General features: G+C 36.9%; 1 protein-coding gene across 4 annotated transcripts in view; it reads right to left on the bottom strand.

Annotated features, from left to right (window-relative positions):
- The window catches only part of LOC123528861 (nucleolar protein 8-like), a 41823-nt gene that overhangs the window by 15928 nt on the left and 2456 nt on the right, over positions 1-23439 (bottom strand). For 2 of the 4 annotated variants that reach the window (XM_053521543.1, XM_053521540.1), the window contains exons 2-5: positions 5327-5511; positions 4877-4939; positions 4305-4383; positions 1369-1537 (exon numbers count right to left, since the gene is read on the bottom strand). In XM_053521543.1, coding sequence (XP_053377518.1) covers positions 1369-1537; positions 4305-4383; positions 4877-4939; positions 5327-5489 — 474 coding nt within the window. In that variant the 5' untranslated portion in view covers positions 5490-5511. Of the gene's footprint in view, positions 1-1368; positions 1538-4304; positions 4384-4876; positions 4940-5326; positions 5512-15116; positions 15150-15571; positions 15795-23439 lie in introns of all 4 variants that reach the window. The other 2 variants (XM_053521542.1, XM_053521541.1) reach the window with 2 other exon arrangements.

A 23439-nucleotide genomic window follows, 5' to 3' on the forward strand; every position in this document is an offset into this window, starting at 1 on the left:
TAATCTTGTAACACTGACTGTTCATGCCACATTATTTGAATATCAATCACTTCATAAAAAAGTTGCAGACCTGACAAGACAAATAAACATAGATCAATTTTTCCTAAATGTGACCTTGACCTTTGAGCTAGGGGCCTTGATCTTGCACCTGACATGTTTTCTCCTTATGGGGAACATGTATTCAAAGTAATATTAAAATGTCTTGATGGCTGACAGGAGTTATGGAATGGATATACAAACAGACCTTGTTAACCTTTGACCTCTAAGTGTGACCTGGACTTTTGAGTTATTGGTCTGGGTGTTAACCCTGACATGTGTCCTTGTTAAGGGAACATTTATGACAGCATCCCATTACCCTGAACATTAGTGACTAGTAATATTAAAATCCCATCTATAATATAACAGGGTTGTGACACGGACAGGAAACAGACCTTGTTAAGGCAGTTCTGCACGTTTGATAAACTGGAAGTAATGGCGTAACGTCATTTATCCGGAAAACGTAGAATAAATCCTGAATTCGGTGTACGGAAATGAAAATCATTTTAAGAATTAATCGAAACCTGTTAGTACCTTTATTACAATGGCACTGCTGCTATATTTCTAAAGTCAAAATATGATATTATAACATATGACAGGTTAAAATATTCAAACTAATGTCTTAAAGTTAGCTTAAAATGTCCGGACCTTTTTAATCATGGTCAAATATCTCAAAAATAAGCACATGGACCTATAAATTTAATTTCACCAAATTATAGGCCATGTTTTATTTACAACTGTGAGAAGTTTCATCAAGTCTACATTGTAGAAAAATTTCTATTCGCGAGTATGTTATGAAAGTTATGATTTTCCCATAGACTCCCATTATGAAATATTGTGTGAGGTCCAAATTGTTCAAATCAGTCTAGCAAAAAATCAAGCACATGATCCTATCTTTTTTATTTGCTAAATTTTCTAGGTATATTCTGAAGTTTTGAGTTTAATCAAATTCTACATTGTAGAATTAATTCCATTCCAAACGTGCAGAACTACCTTAAGTATTGACCATTGACCACCATCATTATAGGGAATATTTGCATATTAAAATTCTTTAAGCAAACATGACACTGCTGATAGTCTTAAGGAATAACACTAACAGATGGAAAAGTGCAATCATTCAGTGTTTTTGTCGTGCCTGAGACCAGTCTAAGGACCAGTACAATGAAAGTACACAGGCAGAACAAGTTAAGGTGCCTCTTTCTATAATGATTTATGTTAGCATAGGGTTGAGACCTAGAAAACATACATGTATGATAAACTAGGACCCTACCTAAAAAATAAGAAAGTTTGTGTAATTGACTTTACATGACAGTTAAAAGACAGAGCTCTTACCTCTTCCCCTGGAACTGTGGTTCCTGGAGTTGCTCCTTTCATGTTGAAGTTAGCAGCAGTAGCTATATCAGATATAGCCATTAGTTTACTCTGTATGCCTGACACAGGAACAATTTCTATGTCTTTTTCACTTTTACATTCTGATATTTCTTGTCTTTCCTTTTCTAACCTGAAACGTAATTGGAAAATTACTTTAGAAAGTAACTCTTTGACAAAATTACTTTTTAAAAAACTAGAGTTGTCACAGGAATGACGAATTATACCCCCACAATATGGCCTTGTCACAGAACTAAACCAATGTCAAAGCTGAACTTGCTTGACCTTTGACCTCAAAATCAATAGAGGTCATCTGCTGGTCATGATCAACCTCCTTATGAAGTTTCAAGATCCTCGGTCCAAGCATTCTCAAGTTATTGTCCGAAAAAGGTCTAAATGTTCCGGGTCACTTTTACCTTTGGAACTCAAAATCAATACAGGTCATCTGCTGGTCATGACCAACCTCCCTATTTAGTTTCGTGATCCTAGTCCCAAGCATTCTGAAGTTATTGTCCAAAAACCATTTTAATGTTCTGGGTCACTGTGACCTTGACCTGTGACCTATTGACCTCAAAATAATTTGGGGTCATCTGCTGGTCATAACCAACCTCCCTATCAATTTTCATGATCCTAGGCCCAAGCGTTTTCAAGTTATCATCAGGAAACCATTTAACTATTCTGAGTCACTGTGACCTTGACCTTTGACCTACAGACCTCAAAGTAAAACTTAACCTTTATTTTATGATGTTACACCTGTGTACCAATACTTATGATCCTAGGCCCAAGCGTTCTCAAGTTATCATCTGGAAACCATTTAAATGTTCCGAGTCACTGTGACATTTGACCTACTGACCCCAAATAAATTAGAATCTGACCTGTATTTTCTGATGTTAAACCTGTGTACCAAAAATTATTCAAATCGGTCAAGCCTTTCATGAGTTATCTTACGGAAACCATGAAAAGGACTGACTGACTGACCAACCGACCGACCGCCAAGCTCGCTCCTATATACCCCCTTCGTTTTGTGGGGGTATAAAAATGAATTAATATTTAAATACAACTCACAATATTCATGACTGTATAAAATAATAATCGGCTGGTAACGTATAATCCTAGAATACTGTTAATAACACACAACAGACCAAATAATCTAAGAGATAGGTCAGAAAGCAGTGATATATACTAACTAACGTGAATATAAGGACAAAACAAATGAACGAGACACAAAAATGTACAATCCAAGAAATGAACTTTGTAAGAAGCATTCTGAGGTGAGAGTGAAGGTATAATACTATGGAAGATTATAGGAACAGATCAGACATGTATAAGAAAACAGACTCCTTGGTTTAGGATCACCTATTGCAAACCTAATTTAGTAATCAAAACAAGAAATGTCAAGCAACTGAAATCTTGCAAAATTCTATAAAACTCTAGACAAAGCCATTCTGCATAAACTCATTTATCTCAATTGTAATCTTATATGAAATATGTATTAGGCCTAAAAAAAATCTTTGTTTCCAGTAACATGCTCAAAAAAATTAAGGTAGGTAGATCTAGGTCTGATTTTTTTTTTTTTTTTTTTTTGTATTTTTTTTTTTTATTAAGGGACTTTTCAGAAATTTTGTGTCAAAAAATGAATACAAATAAGGGGGTTATGCCTTCAGAGCATCAGTAAGTTGATTTCTAACATCACTGGCCATGCTTAACCTTTAGCATGCTAGGTAAATTGTCGTCTGCTGGAAATGTCGTCTGCTAAAATTGTTAAGTTCATTCAATTTGCTCCAAAATTGGAAGAAATATTGTCAGAGTAGCAAACAGCTTGGAACCTGATCAGACGCCGATTTAATCGGCGTCTGATCTGGTTCCAAGCTGTTTGCAAAGGCTGTTAAATTCGCCTGCAGCAGGCTAAGGGTTAAAGCACAAAAAGTGCAGTTTGCAACTTTTTGTTAAAAAGTTTAAAAAAATATTCTCCAAGGCCATAAAAACATTTAGGGTTGGGCCAAAAATTTAGGGTACATGTAGGTCAGGATACCGGAAACAAACATTTTTTTTACGCCTTATGCTGATTACAGGAATTATGGAAAAAAGCCACAATGCATTAAAACAGGAAGGGTAGAGTGCCATTTTGGCTATAAAAATCTGTGAATCCAAGTAATGCTATTTGTTTGTTTTGTCCTCATGTATCTGCTTTGTGCATTTGTCTGATTGTGTGTGCTGGGTCCTGTGCAAGTCTTCTTCTTCTTCTTCTTATCGTTCGCAGTGTGTAGTCATAGCGATATTGCATGGTGCTGTGGTTCGTTAAGAGAGTGCCAATGGCCCAGCACCTCTGTCTTCAACTCTCTAGGTTTCTTTCGGGGTTACCTCCCCCTTAGTTCTGAGTTAAAACCCTATCCTGGGAACACAGGAGCTATTTGTTCCATAGCTGGGGGTCTGTTCATTGGCATCAGGGCATGTCCACACACCGGTGGGCCTGGCATGCCACATGTCTGGGGGCAGACCTCCTCCGAGTCCCCTGCGGTTTTGCCTGAGGCCGCAAGGTGCTCAGTTACCGTGTGGCGTCAACTCGGAGGCACTGCAAAAGGGCTTATCTGCAAAGAGGCTATGTACTGATAGGGAAGACTTACGCACTCGGTTCCTTTTTCACCAGAAGGATAGCCAGCGGTGGAGGCTGAAAGCGGAAGGTGACAAGCACACAACACACAGCACACCACACTTGACGCATCAGCAGACCAATTGCCACACCTGTACAAGTCTGCATGCTGCTGGTTTGGGAGGCTGGGTTTTTGGAATGTGGCTTTCCCTGTTGGATATCTACCCATTTTTCCCCCATTTGAGAATTTGTGGATTAAACTTTTTAATACTGTACATATTATAAACCTGTAAGTTCTTCACTGTCTTACCTCTTCAGAAAATTTTCTTTTGCCACCTGTATCTTCAATTCTGAGCCCTTCCATCTGGCTCTGTTGTAAGTATTTACACCTAAAAATAGTTGCACATGTAAACTATTACACAAGTTATGAAGAATGGTACAGCTTATTTCTTCCTTCAGCTCCAAAATTTATAAACAGAAATGAAAATTTTCATAAATTGAAGAACTATTTTAAATGTAATGTGCCCTGGTTTAGAACAAGCAATTTGCTTATTATAATGGCTGAAATGCAAAATATGTTTATAATTGTACATAGCACTCAAAAATAATACTCATTTTCTTTTGTTTTTCTATTCAGTGGTAGTTTTTTACAAAGTCAGGAAAAAAGCCATGCAGTGGATTAAATATCTATTAATTAAGGAATAAAGCTATCTATTACTTCAACTATCCCTAAATGTTCCCTTTGGCTGTCAATACTCGTCGACACCTTGCAATTATCTGTTAAGCAGCAGAAGAGGACAGTAAAAATTACCAAGGTTTATTGTAAAAGACAAGCTGAAGTCCCTCAAATGTAAAGACAGAAGAGATGAATAAATATCTTACATTTCTTGAAGTCTCTGTCACTGGTTTCCAGATCAATGTATGCAAATGTCTTGATAGGATTACCTGTAAAGAAAAACAAATTTCTATAATAAATTTAAATATAGGACCTCCATGGCTGAGTGGTTAAGGGCACCAATTTAGAATCATTTTCTCCTCTTACCTGTAGGTGCAAGCATTGTTCTAGCTGTTATGGATGGAACCCATTTAGCTGGCTTAAAGAAGGTCAGTGACTTACCCAGGTGCCTGTCCAATATCCATGCGTGAACATTGCCCATAGTGGTTCCTGGGGGTCTTCTTTCACCATAATGCAAGAAAATCTACGAAGTTGCCATTTGATCTAAATAGTGGCTTGTTAACTCAATGAAAAACCGACAAAACTACTATAATCACCATTATGAATGCAATTTTTACCTGCTAACAACCCTTTCCAAAGCTTAAAAAGTGACATACCATTACTGTCTCTTCGTATTTTGATCTCTGTTCCCTTCACGGTTCCAAATCTTCCAAACCTGTTCCGTAATTCATCATCGTTCACCTCGGGGAACAGTCCACCAATAAACAACCTTTTATCATATTTCTTTTCTTCAGTGTCCTCACTTTCTGATCCAGACATCTTTACAATGCAACTAGTCCCACTTAATGAAAATAATAAAAAAAACACCTGTAAATGAGCAACAATTGTGCCAAGTTACATCAAAATTTCTCCATGCATAAAGAAGAAATGCTCAGGACAATGTTGTCATTCTTGTCTCTGACGTTTGGCCTCATAAGTGTGACTTTGACCTTAGACCAAGAGACCCGGTTCTTGCGCATGACACTCTGTCTCATGATGGTGAACTATTGTGCCAAGTTACATCAAAATCCCTCTATTCATAAAGAAGAAATGCTCCGGACAGTCATTTCTGAATTTGATCTTTGACCTGCAAGTGTGACCTTGACCTTTCAAACGTGCTTATAAAAAGTATATTTGGCCATAAAATCAACATTACTCAAAGACAAATCAAAAAGTTTAAAAGATTAATGCATTCCTAGGAGTCTTTATCTCTTGATTTTACATTAGAATAAAGTCAGGCCTCACGAAAAGCTCCGTTAAAGAATACAGTAAACATATCCACTTGAATTAGATTCATGAATTTTTTCCCTAGAGGCTACCCTATAGAATATTTCAACATTCCATAAATTATCATATTTCGATATTAACCTTGAGGAAAGACTGTTTAAATATGTTTTTCCTTTTTCTAAAGTTCCATAAAACATTTTCTAAGTGTCAGTGAAAAAGACTATGTGCCATGTATTTAAGATCATAACCTTCAGAAAGAGAAAAAGACCTCTGTATAGCAACAAAAATCATAAATGAATACAAATCAAATTAATACAACAAAGTGCAGCTAGAAAATGAGTACTATTTTTCATCACAATTTAATGGCTAATTTATGGCTTTTTTTTTATTAACCTACAAACACTGACATATTAAAGAAGACCTTTTCTCAATGGTAACAAAATCAAAGGGGCACAACTCTCACTTCAAATGTTTTAAACATGCACATGTTAATAAAAATTCTGCCCTTAAAGGAGATAATTCTGCGTAATAAGGTTCAGCAAAATTCCTATAATTTTTTCAACAGTGATTTACCCTATAAATGAATTTTCTATCTATTTGCATATTTAACACAACAAGAGCTGCAGTGAAAACATCCTGCTTCACAATTCTACACTTTCCAAGTCAAACAAAGGCTATATCTTTTCATTACAGGCAGGCGATACTTACATAAGATTATTACAATATTACAAGTAGTAATACTAACATTATGAAGCCTCTATTAAGTATAGAAGTTTATGACACTGATTTCCAATTTCTGAGAAAAATTACACCCTCAACATTATTGTAAACCAATACACAGACCACAAAGGTCTTAGTGTCAATTTCTTCCCTGAATGGACCCTGATAAGTATCAAACCATTACATCATCAAACTGGTTATCTGCAGGAAATCTCAAAATGCAATACGTCAGGCTATTCATTACAATGCACAAAAATCTGTTATGCAATTGCACTAACTGGATATTTAGCCGACAAAGACTTTTGGTTATATATCCTGAGAACATCAAATTCATCACGACTTTCTAACCGCTTGCATACAACTTTTTGTAATCACATGCATAAATGTGCCTGTTTAAATTCATACCATCAACTACTACTGCTGATAAGAAGAATCCCACATGACTCTGGGATTCCATTCTTTTTATGAGCTGGCTTGCAAAAGGTCTGTGGTTCTTAGTAACCTGGCTGTCTACCCCTACTTGGAATAATGCCTGGTGGAGCCATTTGTCTCTCATCATTTAAAGGCACTGACCTCCAGATTTTGGCATAAAATGAGCCGTGCCATGAGAAAACCAACATAGTGGGTTTGCGACCAGCATGGATCCAGACCAGACTGCGCATCCGTGCAGTCTGGTCAGGATCCATGCTGTTCGCTTTCAAAGCCTATTGGAATTAGAGAAACTGTTAGCGAACAGCATGGATCCTGACCAGACTGCGCAGATGCGCAGGCTGGTCTGGATCCATGCTGGTCGCAAACCCACTATGTTGGTTTTCCCATGGCGCGGCTCAAATGATCTTTCTTTAAAATTGAAGTTTGGTCATAAAATTACCATTAGAATATGAGTTTTTGTTTCTAAACTACCCCTCCGTCTGCGCTTATAAGACTATTCCCTGTAAGACGAGACCCTAACCTTGATCCGAAAAAAATCATGATTTTTGCCGACACTCGCATATAAGACGAGGTGTAAAACTGACGGAGATCGATGGTCAACAGTGATTGATTTTCAACAGCTACATTGTAAAATTGACATGGATCATTGATCAGCAGTTTGTTTCTGCTAGAAATATTTTTGATGAGGTGGTAAAAGTGACAGGGGTTGAACATCAGCAGATTGATAATGCTATAAATGCTTTTTGATTACGTTGTTTGTAACATAATACCTTATTAATCTTAACTGCTTTGCTTTAAATATTTTAGGTACCACAGGTCATGAAAGTGGCATTATGTGCATCTTACTGCACATAGTGTGGTTATGGTGACCATTTTTAAAAGCATTTAAATGTGTTAAATTAACCATAAAATATCTGAAGTTGATGCTTTAGAAATAAAGAAATCGGACTAAAACTAGAATGTGTCTGTAGGACACACGGGTACAGTTGTCACAAATAAGGGGCATCAATTCAAATGTTTGCAGTGTTAATGGGGTTTAGCCTAAACAGTTTATATAAAATACTTTTTGAGCTAGGTAAGTCACAAGGTAAAAATGTGCATTTTTGACTATTTCAGGGGCCATAACTCTGAAAATAGGGGGCGGAGCCAGACAAAAAATAGGAGGTGCACAAGTTCATACCATGATAAAGACTCATACAAAATTTAATCAATTTATATGAAATACTTTTCGAGCTAGGCGCGTCACAAGGTGAAAATGGGCATTTTGCCTATTTCAGGGGCCATAACTCTAAAAATAGGGGACAGACCAAAGTGAAAAATAGGAGGTGCGCAAGTTCATATCATGATTAAGACTCATGCAAGGTTTCATGAATCTATATCAAATTCTTTTTGAGCTAGGCGTGTCACAAGGTGAAAATGTGCATTTTTGACTATTTCAAGGGCCATAACTCTAAAAATAGGGGGCGGAGCCAGACGAAAAATAGGAGGTGCGCAAGTTCATGTCATGATAATGACTCATGCAAGGTTTTATCAATTTATATCAAATACTTTTTGAGCTAGGCGCATCACGAACTTCAGACGGACAAGATCAAATCTATATGCCCCCCACCACCTATGGGGGGCACAAAAATAACAGTTCTTTTCTTCAATCTTCTTTGCAGTGATCTCCCTTACCTATAGGTAGAGATTTCTGAAGTTGAAGGGAAGCAACTCCTGCATGCATTTTGACTTTTCTGAAACTAGAGAATGTGTCTGTAGGACACAGGGTGTGCCCCCCCCCCCCCCCCCCACACCCCCCACACACCTCACACTGGTACATTTGTCACAAATAAGGGGAAATAATTCAATGTTTGCAGTCTTAATGAGGTATAGCCTTAAAAAAAATTATGAAAAGGACTCATTATTCTGTACCATATACTTTTTGAGCTATGAGCATCACAAACAAAAAATCCACTATTTTGGCTATTTCAAGCACCATAACTCTGTAATAAACACTAAAATTCTCAAGAAGAATGCCAAGTGTGCAAGGTCACATCATGATAAAGACTCAAGCAAGGTTTCATGAATTTACATTAAATACTTTCTGAGTGAGGCACATAATTAGGTGAAAATGTGCATTCTTTGACTATTTCAGGGGCCATAACTCTGGAAATACGGGGGCGGACCCAGATGAAAAATAGTAGGTGCACAAGTTCATATCATGATAAAGACTCATGCAAGGTTTCATCAATTTATATCAAATACATCTTGAGCTAGGTGTGTCACAAGGTGAAAATGTGCATTTTTGACTATTTCAGGGGCCATAACTCTAGAAATAGGGCGCGGACCCAGATTAAAAATAGGCGATGCGCAAGTTCTTATCATGATTAAGTCTCATGCAAGGTTTCATGAATCTATATCAAATGCTTTTTGAGCTAGGCGTGTCACAAGGTGAAAATGTGCATTTTTGACTATTTCAGGGGCCATAACTCTAAAAATAGGTGGCGGAGCCAGACGAAAAATAGGAGGTGCGCAAGTTCATATCATGATAAAGACTCATGCAAGGTTTCATCAATTTATATCAAATACTTCTTGAGCTTGGTGTGTCACAAGGTGAAAATGTGCATTTTTGACTATTTCAGGGGCCATAACTCTAGAAATAGGGGGCGGACCCAGATGAAAAATAAGAGGTGCACAAGTTCATATCATGATTAAGACTTATGCAAGGTTTCATGAATCTATATCAAATACTTTTGAGCTAGGCGTGTCACAAGGTGAAAATGTGCATTTTTGACTATTTCAGGGGCCATAACTAAAATGAGGGGGCGGAGCCAGACGAAAAATAGGAGGTGCGCAAGTTTATATCATGATAAAGACTCATGCAAGGTTTAAAATGAGATTAAGTTACTTAATTGTATTTTTATCTTTAGCTCTAGGAGCCTCTAAATGGGAGAGGGCCTTAAAATACTGCTATAGACAAAGTTTGATGTAAATCTATCAAGGATTTTATAAGAGGAAGCTGTTTAGAGGTATTTCTGTTTCTACTAAGCCCTAAGTGCCCTTAGGCTTATTTGAACAAATATTGGATAGTACCTCATAATAATCTTACAAAACATGTTTGATGAAGATCCATCAAATGGTTCATGAGAACAAGAGGGCCATGATGGCCCTATATCGCTCACCTGAGTAGAGTTGTTTGCTTGAACAAATTTCGTAGCTGAAGCTTTAAAAATGGCAAACTGATGCTAAAACATTAGAAAGTAGGTCAGTAGATCAAATTCATGGTAACTGAAAGTCAGTTTTAAGATCGTTATGCAAAACTGTACAGGTCATCCAAATTTCAAGGCTGTATCTCAAAAAACAAGAAAGTAGGTCAGTAGGTCAAGGTTACAGTAAGGTGTCATGTAATCACTTGAATACAACAGGTAAATATAATTAAACAGTCCAGGAAATATGATCTGATAATTTTTGAAGTATTTTTTCCTATATAACTCATATAACAAGTGACCACCAGAGCGGGGCCTCTTTTCACCCCAGGGGCATAATTTGAACAATCCTGTTAGAGGTTCATTAGGCAATGATACATACCAAATATCAAAGGCCTAGGCCTTGAACTTTCAGACAAGAAGATTTCTATTTTTTTCCATATATAAGTCTATGTTAAAGTGAGTGAGTTGGGTTTTACTGCGAATCGACACAAAATGGTCATATATTGCCGAGAAGTCTATGTTAAACTTGGGACCCCCAGGGTAGGGCCTCTTTTCACCCCAGCGTAATAATTTGAACAATTTTGGTAGAGGTTCACAAGGCAATGCTACATACCAAATATCAAAGGTCTAGGTCTTTTGCTTTTAGACAAAAAGATTTTTAAAGATTTTTCCTATATAAGTCTATGTAAAACTTGTGACCCCCAGGGTAGGGCCTCTTTTCACCCCAGGGGCACAATTTGAACAATTTTGATAGAGGACCATAAGATGATGTCACATGCCAAATATCAAGGCTCTACGTCTTGCGGTTTTGGACAAGAAGATTTTTAAAGTTTTTCCTTTCGGTTGCCATGGCATGGAATTAAATTCTTTGAATGAACAATTTTGAAAGGGGACCACCCAAGGATCATTCCTGTGAAGTTTGGTGAAATTCTGCTCAGTAGTTTTCAAGGAGAAGATTTTTTAGAAAATGTTGACGGACACACAACACAAGACGGACAACACACGACAGACATTGAGCGGTCACAAAAGCTCACCATGAGCCTTTGGCTCAGGTGAGCTAAAAAGTTGCTTAAAGGTTAGGGTTTGAGCTAGAGGGCAATTTGAGTGAAATAGTTGCTTTGTGCTCTTTTTCTTCTACTTTAGTGGCCCCTTTAAGGGGCTGTCAGTGCCCCCATTTGAATGAAATGGGAGAGGACCTTACAATGACTTACAGATCAAGCTTAATGAAGATCCATCAAATGGTTCATGAGAAGTTGTTCGAAAGTATTTCTATTCTTAGCTCCAGCAGCCCCTTAAGGGTACCCATTGCCATTTGAAAAGAAACTGGAGAGGAATTATAATGATGTTACAGATCAAGTCTGATTCATAGGATTCATCAAGTCGCTCACAGGTAGCAGTCGTTTAACTGTACTTCTATTTTTAGCTCTGGCTGCCACTAAAAGAGACCAAGGCCCTCCTCCTGAATAGAATTGGGAGAGTGTGTGTGTGTGTGATCGGGTTTAATATCTTTTTCAACTTGTAGCAGTGAGCACAATGCCCAACTTTATAGTGCTGCCTATGTGGCATGATACCCCACCCAGTCACATTATACTGACACCGGGCTGACCAGTCCTAGCACTATCCCCTTCATGCTGAGTACCAAGCGAGGAAGCTGCTAGTACCATTTTTTACATTGTTGGTATGACGCGGCTGGGGATCGAACCCATGACCTCCCGCACTCGAAGCGGACGCTCTACCACTAGGCTACCGAGGGGAAAGGGCCTTATAATAATGCCACAGACCAAGCCTGATGAAGATCCATCAAGCTGTTAATGACAAGTTGTTTAAAGGTTATTTCTATTTTTAGCTCTAGAGGCCTCCTCAAGACCTTATTATAATGCTACAGACTATGTTTGATGAAGCTCCATCAAGCAGCTCATGAGAAGAAGCTGTTCAAAGATATTTCTCTTTTGTGCTCTTACAGCCACAAAAAGAGGCCAAGTGTCTCTGTTTGAATAAATTTGGAAGACTGCGTAACAATGCTACAGAATAAGTTTGATGAAAATCCATCAGGTGGTTCCTGAGAATAAGTCAATTAAAGGTTTTTCTATTTTCAGCTCCAGCTGCCTCTGAAAGGGGTCAAGCTGAACCATTTGAACAAACTTGAGAGAAAACCTTCCCAGATTGCTACAGACAAAGTCTAATGTAATTCTGACCAGTAGTTTCAGAGGAGACATTTTATGTAAATTGTGGACAATGGACAATTTTAAGACCATTCTGCCTATACTACCAGCTCAACCTGAAACTTTGGTTAAAACACAGTAACTTCACATGAATATTACTGAACAAACATTTTCATTTTCAACATAGCAATGTTAACGATTATGATGATATTACTGACACTGGTGAAAACTGCAGAAACAGCCTACAGCAAATGTCTGGATATATATTATACGATTTATTCTCAACAGTTCTTCTGATCTGAGTTTGTATCTGCACATAAATAAGGACTTGCATATTATACTGTATACCGGTATATTAGCTTCAGTGCACATAATAAATTTGAGCCGCGCCATGAGAAAACCAACATAGTGGGTTTGCGACCAGCATGGATCCAGACCAGCCTGCGCATTCGCGCAGTCTGATCAGGATCCATGCTGTTCGCTAACAGTTTCTCTAATTCCAATAGGTTTTGATAGTGAACAGCATGGATCCTGACCAGACTGTGCAGATGCGCAGGCTGGTCTGGATCCATGCTGGTCGCAAACCCACTATGTTGGTTTTCTCATGGCGCGGCACAAATTATCTTTAAATGAAACAGACACTCAATTTTTTTTTTCAGTGACACAAAAACTTCATTTTTCAATAAGATTTCTAAATGCCATTCTTAAAAGTTGCCATAACACTAGACATCTGTCTAAGAATTATTTTCCATATAGTAGAAGATCTGTTATGGGGTTTAATTTTTCCAGAACATCAATCGGGAAACTCGTTTCATGAGCAGAGATTATGCTTGTAAATGGTGGTGGTGTGTGATCTACTACAGCAGGCTCTTCTTTGAATGCTATTTGTCTGCACACCGATACAACATCCAATAGCTTATCAATATGCCATAACGACTCTTTTCCAGCAACCGTTCTTCTTCTACGATTTTGTACTTTAAACTTTTCAGAGGAGTGAATATAAGGTATCTTAGCATGATTAGTCTCAAAATTCAAATCATTCGATCCGTGCTGACACTCAAAAAGAACAAACATCTCATCTTCACTGTTATCTTCAATTGTCACCACAAATTTATCCTCGTCTTCCAAAATGCATGTGGGCAAAAATAATGACCAGTCTTCCTTCCCAATCTTAAAAGGTATTATTTTACAAGGAGCACCTTCTTTAAGATCAAAAAGCATTGCAACATTGTTATCCCTGTCTGCAGTCTGCACAAGAATCATCTCGTTTTTCTTGTTAACCTTCACTGAACAATATGACGTTTCTACAATAGAATACTCCATGTCCTTATTAGTGACTGGGATAATTTCAGTCCTGAAAACTTCATGAAATGTTTCATCATCCTTTCCATATTTAGCTGCTATGAAGTAGAACCCATCAAGTACGTTCTTTTCCAATAGTTCATAAACATCATCAAATTCTCTAATATTTCTCCACCTAAGAACCTCCACAACTACGTACAAGTCACCAGATGGTGTAACGGTGAGATAAAGATTCCTGTGGTGTTCAAACTCATCATTTAGAACCAAACTGGATATAAAATTCTCCCAGTAGTACCAGACCTTGTTTGTGTAATCATACATGGCCATATCACTCCGATAACCATCCACTAGGTACAGTTTGCCATGTGCATCCACTAATGTCATGTAGTCCTCTGTCAAATTTATGGCAGCATATTGATTAAAGAATTTCCATTTAAATGTTGTAAGAAGATACCAAATGCCAGTTTCTGGATTGTATACACATAAGTCATGAACATATTTCTCAGAAAGACCCCTCTTTCCCTCAGGCATATCTCTAAATGACAATGTTACTAGTACAGGTGTACTCTTCATGTCTTCAGACTTTTCTGGGAGTTCAGGCTCTGGGTATAAATTAGACATTGTTCTTCTGAATAAATCTAAAAATTCCTCAGTATCTACCATCTGCTCTTTTTCAAACAACTTTTTAATTTTTGCAAAATCTTCTTCAATTGATAGCTTGGGAATGTATGTTTTTGGCCTCTTTTGTGCTTCAGTATTATTAAGAGAATGAAGAATATGTGTAGAAACTTCAACCATACTTCTGTCAGGAATTTCATTCTCACTTTCGTCTGCATACCTTTCAAGCCATTTGGCAATAAATTTAAGAATATCAGCCCCCGAACAGAACTTCAGGAAACTGTTATCAAATACATCCTGTAGCATCTCTGGTGTGACATCCAGTGAATTTTCATCATTTATGACACAGTTATGAAATCTTGCTTTAAGCATTATGCCAGCCTTTCTCTCTACTTCCCTAAAACCATACTGCCGACTTAAACAGTAGTATTTCAAGCAAGTTTCAACACTGAGTGTATCAAGCAGTAATTTCACCAAGTACTTGTCGAGCAAAGACACTGACAAATAAGATGACAACTTCATTACGTCAGTTAGATTTTCATTGTCCACCGAAATATCACCTGTATACATGAAAGAAACAACGGCTTTGACTTCTGAGATATTTCTGGCGACTCCAGACAGATCAACCTCATTCTTTAAGGAGTCCCTATACTGTCCACAAAAAAGAGCTTTACAATATTCACTCTGTTCTACAAGCACACTCTTGTGAGCCTTAATACTATCAGACCCAACTTTTAAAACTAAATCGTAATCTTTACTTTTCTCTTCAACATAAAGATCCATCTCTAAAGCTGAAATTAGAAATACCTATGTTGGTAAGAGTTGATCAGTAAAACATGAGTTTCTTCAATAGATCGATACAATATCATAGTAACATTGATACATGTATGTGTTTCAATTGCATAATATATACAAAATTCTTATTTCAACAAGTTTTAGAGCTGTCACTATTAGTGACAAATGCCCCTGAAGTCAACACAAAAAAAATCACACATCATTTTGTGACCTTAATTTGAGAGACCCGGGACATAAGCCTGACATACCTTCTAAGTTCTCAATATGGTTAACATTTGTCACATTGTGTCAAATTTTTTTCAAATCCCCCTATGAATGTTGAAGTTACAGCCTGCCAAGAATTTACATGGATGCACACTAAGTACTACACACACACATACACTTAATGTGCCCACCTTCGGGGCATAAAAACAAGTACCTTGAAAAACCTCTTGCTAATGCTACAGTATCAATGGCTTGAGTACCAGAGCTCTCTCAAGTATTTCATGAGGTCCCATGCACTTTTTCTTTGATTATTAATTTATCTGTTTCAATCACTCTACTGCCTGGATAAACTCGAGCATTTAGATCATTCCCTTGATACTTGTTTTACTGTACATAGAGTTTCACTCTATTCCAAAGACTGGGTAGTAAGCCCTCAGCTTAGATAAAAAAACAAGAGCTGTCACAGGAGACAGCGCGCTCGACTATTTCGATGCTGGATAGTGAAACTGGGCACACCTGAGGAAACTAGAGCTGTCACTGGAGTGTTTAATGACTCCAATTGTGGATGAAGATATTGCACAATAGTTTGAGTCTATGTCAAAAATATCAACTTAAAGTAATAAGAGAGGTAAAGAAAAAATGTATCAAAACACTATATAAGTATATCCTAAGCAAAAAGGGGCATAATTCATTAAATATTGGTGTCAGAGTTATGCGGCTTGTGTCATATAGTGTGGGTGATGATGTTGAACAACTATTTTAAGTTTGAATCAAATCCATTCAGTAATAACAGAGTCAGAGTGAAAGTGCATCAAAACTTTAACCTAAAATTCTAAGTAAAAAGGGGGAATAATAAATGAAAAATTGATGCCAGAGTTATGCACCTTGCGTCATATGGTGTGGGGGATGATGTTGAACAACTATTTTAAGTTTGAATCAAATCCATTCAGTAATATCAGAGACAGAGTGAAAGTGCATCAAAACTTTAACCTAAAATTCTAAGTAAAAAGGGGAAATAATTCATGAAAAATTGGTCCCAGAGTTATGCACCTTGTGTCATATGATAAGGGTAATGATGTTGAACAAATGTTTAAGTTTGAATCAGATCCATTCAGTAATAACAGAGATAGAGTGAATGTGCATAAAACTTTAACCTGAAATTCTAAGTAAAAAGGGGAATAATTCATGAAAAATTGTGCCAGAGTTATGCATCTTGTGTCATATGATGTGGGTGATGATGCTGAACAACTATTTTAAGTTTGAATCAAATCCATTCAGTAATAACAGAGGTAGAGTGAAAGTGCACCAAAACTTTAACCTGAAATTCTAAGTAAAAACGGGGAATAATTCATGAAAAAATGGTGCCAGAGTTATGCACCTTGTGTCATATGATGTGGGTGATGATGTTGAACAACTATTTTAAGTTTGAATAAAATCCATTCAGTAATAACAGAGATAGAGTGAAAGTGCATCAAAACTTTAACCTGAAAATCTAAGTGAAAAGGGGGGATAATTCATGAAATATTGGTGCCAGAGTTATGGCCCTTATGTTAGATGATGTGGATGATGATGAGGAATAAGTATTTCAAGTTTGAATCAAATCCTTCAAGTAATTACAGAGATAAGTTGAAAAAAGAGAAAGTGCACCAAAACTTTAACCAAGGTGGGGACGCGGAAAGACGCCGACGCCGACGCCGGGGCGTGTAGGATAGCTCTCCTTATACTTCGTATAGTCGAGCTAAAAAAATTTAAAAATGTTTTGGCAAAATTTTATAAATATGTAAAATATTGGATACTGTAAGAGTTATTGAACCTGTGCAAAGCATGTCAGAGATCATCACATACTCAACAACACCTTAAAATATCATGTTCCAGATACAGGTAACAGGGTTTACTGTGGCAATCTAGTGGGGACTATTTCTAATGAATTAACAGTACACTGTCATCTTCATCTTCTTATTGTTACATGCTCAAATCCATTCTGAGTTGATACTCCACGGTGACGCCTAAATTATTTCAAAATATTCATCTTCTCTAATCACTCTTATATACTCTTGGTTTAGCTCCGGGTTGTAAACTAGGTGTATATATAATTTGTTTGTTTTGGGTTTAAAGCCATTTTTCAACAGTATTTCAGCTATGTAACGACTGGCAGTTAACCTAACCAGTGTTCCTGGATTCTGTACCAGTACAAACCTGATCTCCACAAGTAACTGCCAACTTCCCCACATGAATCAGGTGGAGGACGAATGATTTCAGACACAATGTCTTTCATCAAACTGTCACACAAAACACAGGCCTTGCCCATTCGAACTCACGACCCCGAAATCCGTAGATCTGCGCTCTCCCTATTGAGCTAAGCGGGCGGGATAAGTGTATATACAAGGCAATATTGGTGAATATGCAATATTCTTCAGGTCAATTCTTGCAGTCAAGGAGTCACAGTATCAGATCTTAAGACACTTTTATAAACTCCTCAGTGGTTAACCCCCATGTACTAAACCAAGGATATACATTTGTATATATACAAGACAATGGGAAAAAGATAGAAATTTTTAAACGATTAAGGCATCATGGTATCAACTCTACAGAATGAATGTGACTGTATAACCAACATTTATAAGAAGGTTTATTATTTTGTTCTCGGATGACAATGTAAATTCATTTCGAAGAGTTGATACCAGGACTAATTGTCTATAAGAAATTAAGAAATGGACCTGAAGAATGTTGCAAGGTCTAGCATTACTGCCTTCTATATACTCCTGGTTTACACTTTGGAGGCTAAACCTGGAGTGAATAAAAGTGACTAAGAATGCAAAAATTTCGAAATAATTTAGATGTCATGGTATGAACACGGATTTAATGTATAATGTGGATGTACATTTGTATATGTGTAACTAGTCCTATAAGTAAGATATATATAACATGCGCAATTTTACCTTCAAACTTTATTTTTTTAATAATATTTTACGTAGCCATAACAGGGGTGTAAAATTCCACTCGCACGCTCGCATTTGTGAGTGGGAGAGTCAGGAATGGACGAGTGGACCTCGCTATATACTCGACCGATCAGGCAAGTGCTTTTTATGTCGTAACTTTACCAAATTCAATAAAAATTGTTCTGAATTACCTACATGTGTATCACGGTCATGTTAGCTAATAATGTTTTATGAACATGTTCAAACATCAAACATGATTATGTTATAATCTTTTTTTTTCTGCCAAAAAATGCTACTTACATCTTAAACAAACACTAAAAACATTGCCAGAATAAGATAAAAACTGATGCAATGTTAAGTACATCAAGCAATCAGAACAAAAGGGCTATGATGGCCCTATATCGCTCACCTGAGTAGGGTTGCTTGCTTGAACAAATTTCTTAGCTTAAGCTTTAAAAACAAAAAAAAACAGGAACTTTTATCAAACTTGCACACAACTTGTATTGGCATAATATCTTGGTTTCTTTTGAAAATTGGCAGTATCTGAAGATCCCATCATGGGTTCAAGAGTTATGGCCCCTTGAGGCCCCTTAAAGGACCAAAATTTGCCATTTTGGCTTTTGCAGCCATATAGGTTATAACACACTAAATAGATTTTGTTCTTTATTCTATATAAAATTGACCTATTTCCAATAAACGCAGCCACATCAGGACCCATTTTAAATGTCTGTACTTACATTTTCTTGAAGAATATTGTCAGTGCTAACTAAAAATCAAAGAAAAGTGGGGGTCATGTTTGATGCAAGAAAATTAATTTCAGTCCAACACACAAACTGCAAAATCAGCTAAAAAATGAGACCCCAAATTATACTGGTAGTGTATGATCTAAGTTTCCATGAAAAATTTTGTCAGGTTGTTATTTCATTATGAAAATGCTACATGTACCTACATGTCAAGTATAGATCTGCATGTGATTTTAGCAAAAAAATTGCAAAGAAAATAAGGAAAATAGCTCTACAGAGCAAAAAAACTGAGGACTATTTGTATCCGCCATTATGCGACTACCATTTTTTTTCGCGCCATTTTTCTATTTAGTGTCTGTATGCCTATAGAGACTTCATTTATGGTTTGATTTGATACAAACTTGCAAAATATCTTCAACAACAATAAATCTTGGATTCCATGATGAACCGAGATATTATTTAAATTCAAGTAGTGTGCAAGTTTGATAACAAGAGGACCATGATGGTCCTGAATCTCTCACCTGTTCCCACATGACCCAGTTTTGAGTATGACTTCGTTTTTTCTATTATTTGATTAGTGACCTAGATTTTGAGCTCATGTGACCCAGTTTTGAACTATAACCTAGATATTATCAAGTAGAAATTCTGACCAATTTTCGTGAAGATCTATTGAAAAATATGGTCTATAGAGAGGTCACAAGGTTTTTCTATTATTTGACCTATTGACCTAGTTTTCGAAGGTACGTGACCCTGTTTTAAATTTTACCTAGATATCATCAAGGTGAACATTCTCACTAATTTTCATGAAGATCTCATGAAAAATATGGCCTCTAGAGAGGTCACAAGGTTTTTCTATTTTTATACCTACTGGCCTAGTTTTTGACCGCACGTGACCCACTTTCGAAACTGACCTAGATATCATCAAGGAGAACATTCAGATCAATTTTCATGAAGATCCATTGAAAAATATGGCCTCTAGAGAGGTCAAAAGATTTTTCTAATTTCAGACCTACTGACCTAGTTTTTGACCGCAGTTGACCCAGTTTCAAACCTGACCTAGATATCATCAAGATGAACATTCAGACCAACTTTCATACAGATCCCATGAAAAGTATGGCCTCTAGAGAGGTCACAAGGTTTTTTATTATTTGACCTACTGATCTAGTCTTTTAAGGCACGTGACCCAGTTTCAAACTTGACCTAGATATCATCAAGGTGAACATTCTGACCAATTTTCATGAAGATCCATTCAAGGGTATGGCCTCTAGAGAGGTCACAAGGTTTTTCTATTTTAAGACCTACTGACCTAGTTTTTGATCGCAGTTGTCCAGTTTCATACCTGACCTAGATATCATCAAGGTGAACATTCTGACCAATTTTCATGAAGATCTTGTGAAATATATGGCCTCTAGAGAGGTCACAAGGTTTTTCTATTTTTAGACCTACAGACCTAGTTTTTGACCGCACGTGACCCAGTTTCGAACTTGACCTAGATATCATCAAGGGGAACATTGTCATTCTGACCAATTTTCATAAAGATCCCATGAAAAATGTGACCTCTAGAGTGGTCACAAGCAAAAGTTTACACACGCACGCATGCACGGACGACGGACGCTGCGCGATCACAAAAGCTCACCTTGTCACTTTGTGACAGGTGAGCTAAAAATTGATTGCAAAATGTGGTCTCTATCGTGTTCACAAGAAATTTTGGACGGACAGACAGCGGACAAAGGACGATCACAAAAGCTCACCCTGTCACCCTGTAATGAAATAAATATTAATAAACATCTTTTGGTTAATATTATTGTATTACCAGCTGGTATTACTATAAAAGAAAATTTAGTTCATAATATCGACATGTTGGGACAGGACTCCTGTATTTGGGAAAAGGACCCTTCAAAATTTGGACCCAAGGGTCCTGGGATTCTTGGGTTTTCAGGTCTAGTGGAACCCCTGCTTAAGGCTACACCAACCTAAGTAAATATGCTACTAGCATTCGCTATATCTTAAAATGCCTTTAAAAGTTTCTTTTGCCTTTTATTTGTCAAGGGTCCTGGGACTCCTGGGTTTTCAGATCTAGTGGAACCCCTGCAGGGCCCTCACTCTACTTTGGGGGAAGAGGTCCGCAGCCCTTAGGCGGGGGAATTTTCGCGTTGTTTTAGCCAAAAGGGGGAATTTTCTTTGCCTTGAAAGAATAACATACTATGTAAGAACTGTAACAGGTTATAACTCTCATTACACTAAAGCTGTTTCTTTTTCTCAACATACATGTACTATCCTGGCATCATGTGTTCTCGACAGTCTAACAAAAAACAGGCATACTTAAAAATAAATAAGATAAACTCATCTTTCAAATTACCATTTGCATATCAGTAAAAAGTCACGTGAAATCACCCAGTCCCCATGTGCTATACTACTTGTTGCATTGCAGGTAATAATTTGGAAATATCACCTGTTTTATAAAAATGGAATTTTACATTATTTTCTTAATATTTTTAAATAAAAACAATGGGTATGCACAAATGATATGGTTGCCCAGCAACTAATCTGACAATTGAAATAATTCGAAAACCCCAAATTGCTGCATATTTTTCAAAACCTACCCATATCAATCATGTCAATATCAATAGGCTACAGGCTGAACTTCTTTTAATAATTAACACTTTTCTTCTAAAATATTTCCTTTACAGATAGCCCTGATTTATATCTGAGAAAATAAATACGTGTTTCAGTTCTTTCATGTAACGCCTATTGCTACTTTTACACTCTTACAGTGGAAATCAGGCAGATTGATGTCATCAAGAAAAAGTAGAGAAAAAAATCCCCCTTACTGGACATTCGGTTGACCCGAGGTCCCGGGTTTTTGATCCGCGAAAATCGAGAAAAACTCGTATTTGACCCGCACAAAATATGCTCCGGCGTTGGGTTGACTCGCGGAAATTTTGTTTGATGTGTCTCGAGTTCGAAAGTTCTGCCCCTTGTCAATCAAAATCCCAGTCAATTTCAATATTGTTCGCCGTCATTCGCGGAAGTATGGCAGTAGGCGGAGCGTCATATGTTAATTAGCTGCTAACAGATGTCAATCACGCCACGTGCCGATTGACACGTGGTCATCTCGCGGTTTATATTCAGTACAATATGCCCTGTCATTATCAAAGATGTTTACTGATTAATGTATAAAAATTAATTGATAAAAAATGCAGCTTTAGATAATCGACTTTGCACAAATTGGATAAGTAAAATCATTATTTTGTTTATTTTGTTTGCTTGATACAATTACGTGAGCCGGTCAACCGTTACGGTCTATAGAAAATTTATTATCATTGCAGAGGCTTTGTTTGGTCCAAAATAAATTAAATGCTTTAATAAGCAGAAATTGTAAGTATTGAACAGGTATGGTAAAAAAAAATAAAATTCAAAACAGGTATTTCATCAAGAATTTTAAATGTTTACTTTCGTTTTCCATATTTGTCACCCGTTTTCGCGACCGTGATTTTCGGACATTTTCATCATTTCTTACAAGATTTTTCTAGTACAATCTAAATAAAAAAGCCATTTGAAAGTCTGCATTTAAGAAAAATATGATCACTGTTGCAAAAGCAGCCCTTATTTTGAAGCATTTTTTGATAATAAAATGCAAAGGCACCAAACCCCACCCACTTTTAGACAACTAAAATATAAATTGATTAAAAAAATCTGTAATGATAAATGTACTTGTTTTAGATAAAGTTTGTGGAAGTTTCATTAATAACAGTATAGCTTGACCCCTGAAAAGCTGATCTTGACATGATATAATTGCAGTTACCAGTAGTATGTTGAGAAAAAGAAACAACTTTAGTGTAATGAGAGTTATACATGTTATAGTTCTTACATAGTATGTTATTCTTTGAAGGCAATGAAAATTCCCCCTTTTGGCTAAAACGATGCGAAAATTCCACCGGCTGAGAACTGCGGACCCCTTCCCCCAAAGTAGAGTGAGGTCCCTGAGTACTTATTATTTTTACAGGTTTGTGCTTATATGTGCTATGTATGTAAGTTTCGTTTTTTATCATATAACAATGCCATTCTTAACCACTGCAATGTCATTTATGTTTTAATATGCTTAACTTTCGCTTATCTTTCTTTTTAGCCGCATTATTGATCAGGTCGGCATGACGTCACATCCGGAGCAGTCGATTATGCAAATTACCTTGGAGGTGAAAGCAGGACCTCGCAATTCGTAGCGAATTAACTAGCGGTGTGGGTTGTAATGTTTTTATTTTCAAATAAAACGAATCAAGAGTCATCTTTTTTATTATATGCTTACCCAATAGTACAATCTATATATTTTTCAAAAAAAAAGTAGGTATTTTTTGTGATAATTGATTTTGTGGCATTTTAAAACGGTCTGGAAAAAGTGA

This window comes from Mercenaria mercenaria, chromosome 13 (assembly GCF_021730395.1).
Source record: "Mercenaria mercenaria strain notata chromosome 13, MADL_Memer_1, whole genome shotgun sequence".
Lineage (NCBI taxonomy): Eukaryota > Metazoa > Mollusca > Bivalvia > Venerida > Veneridae > Mercenaria > Mercenaria mercenaria.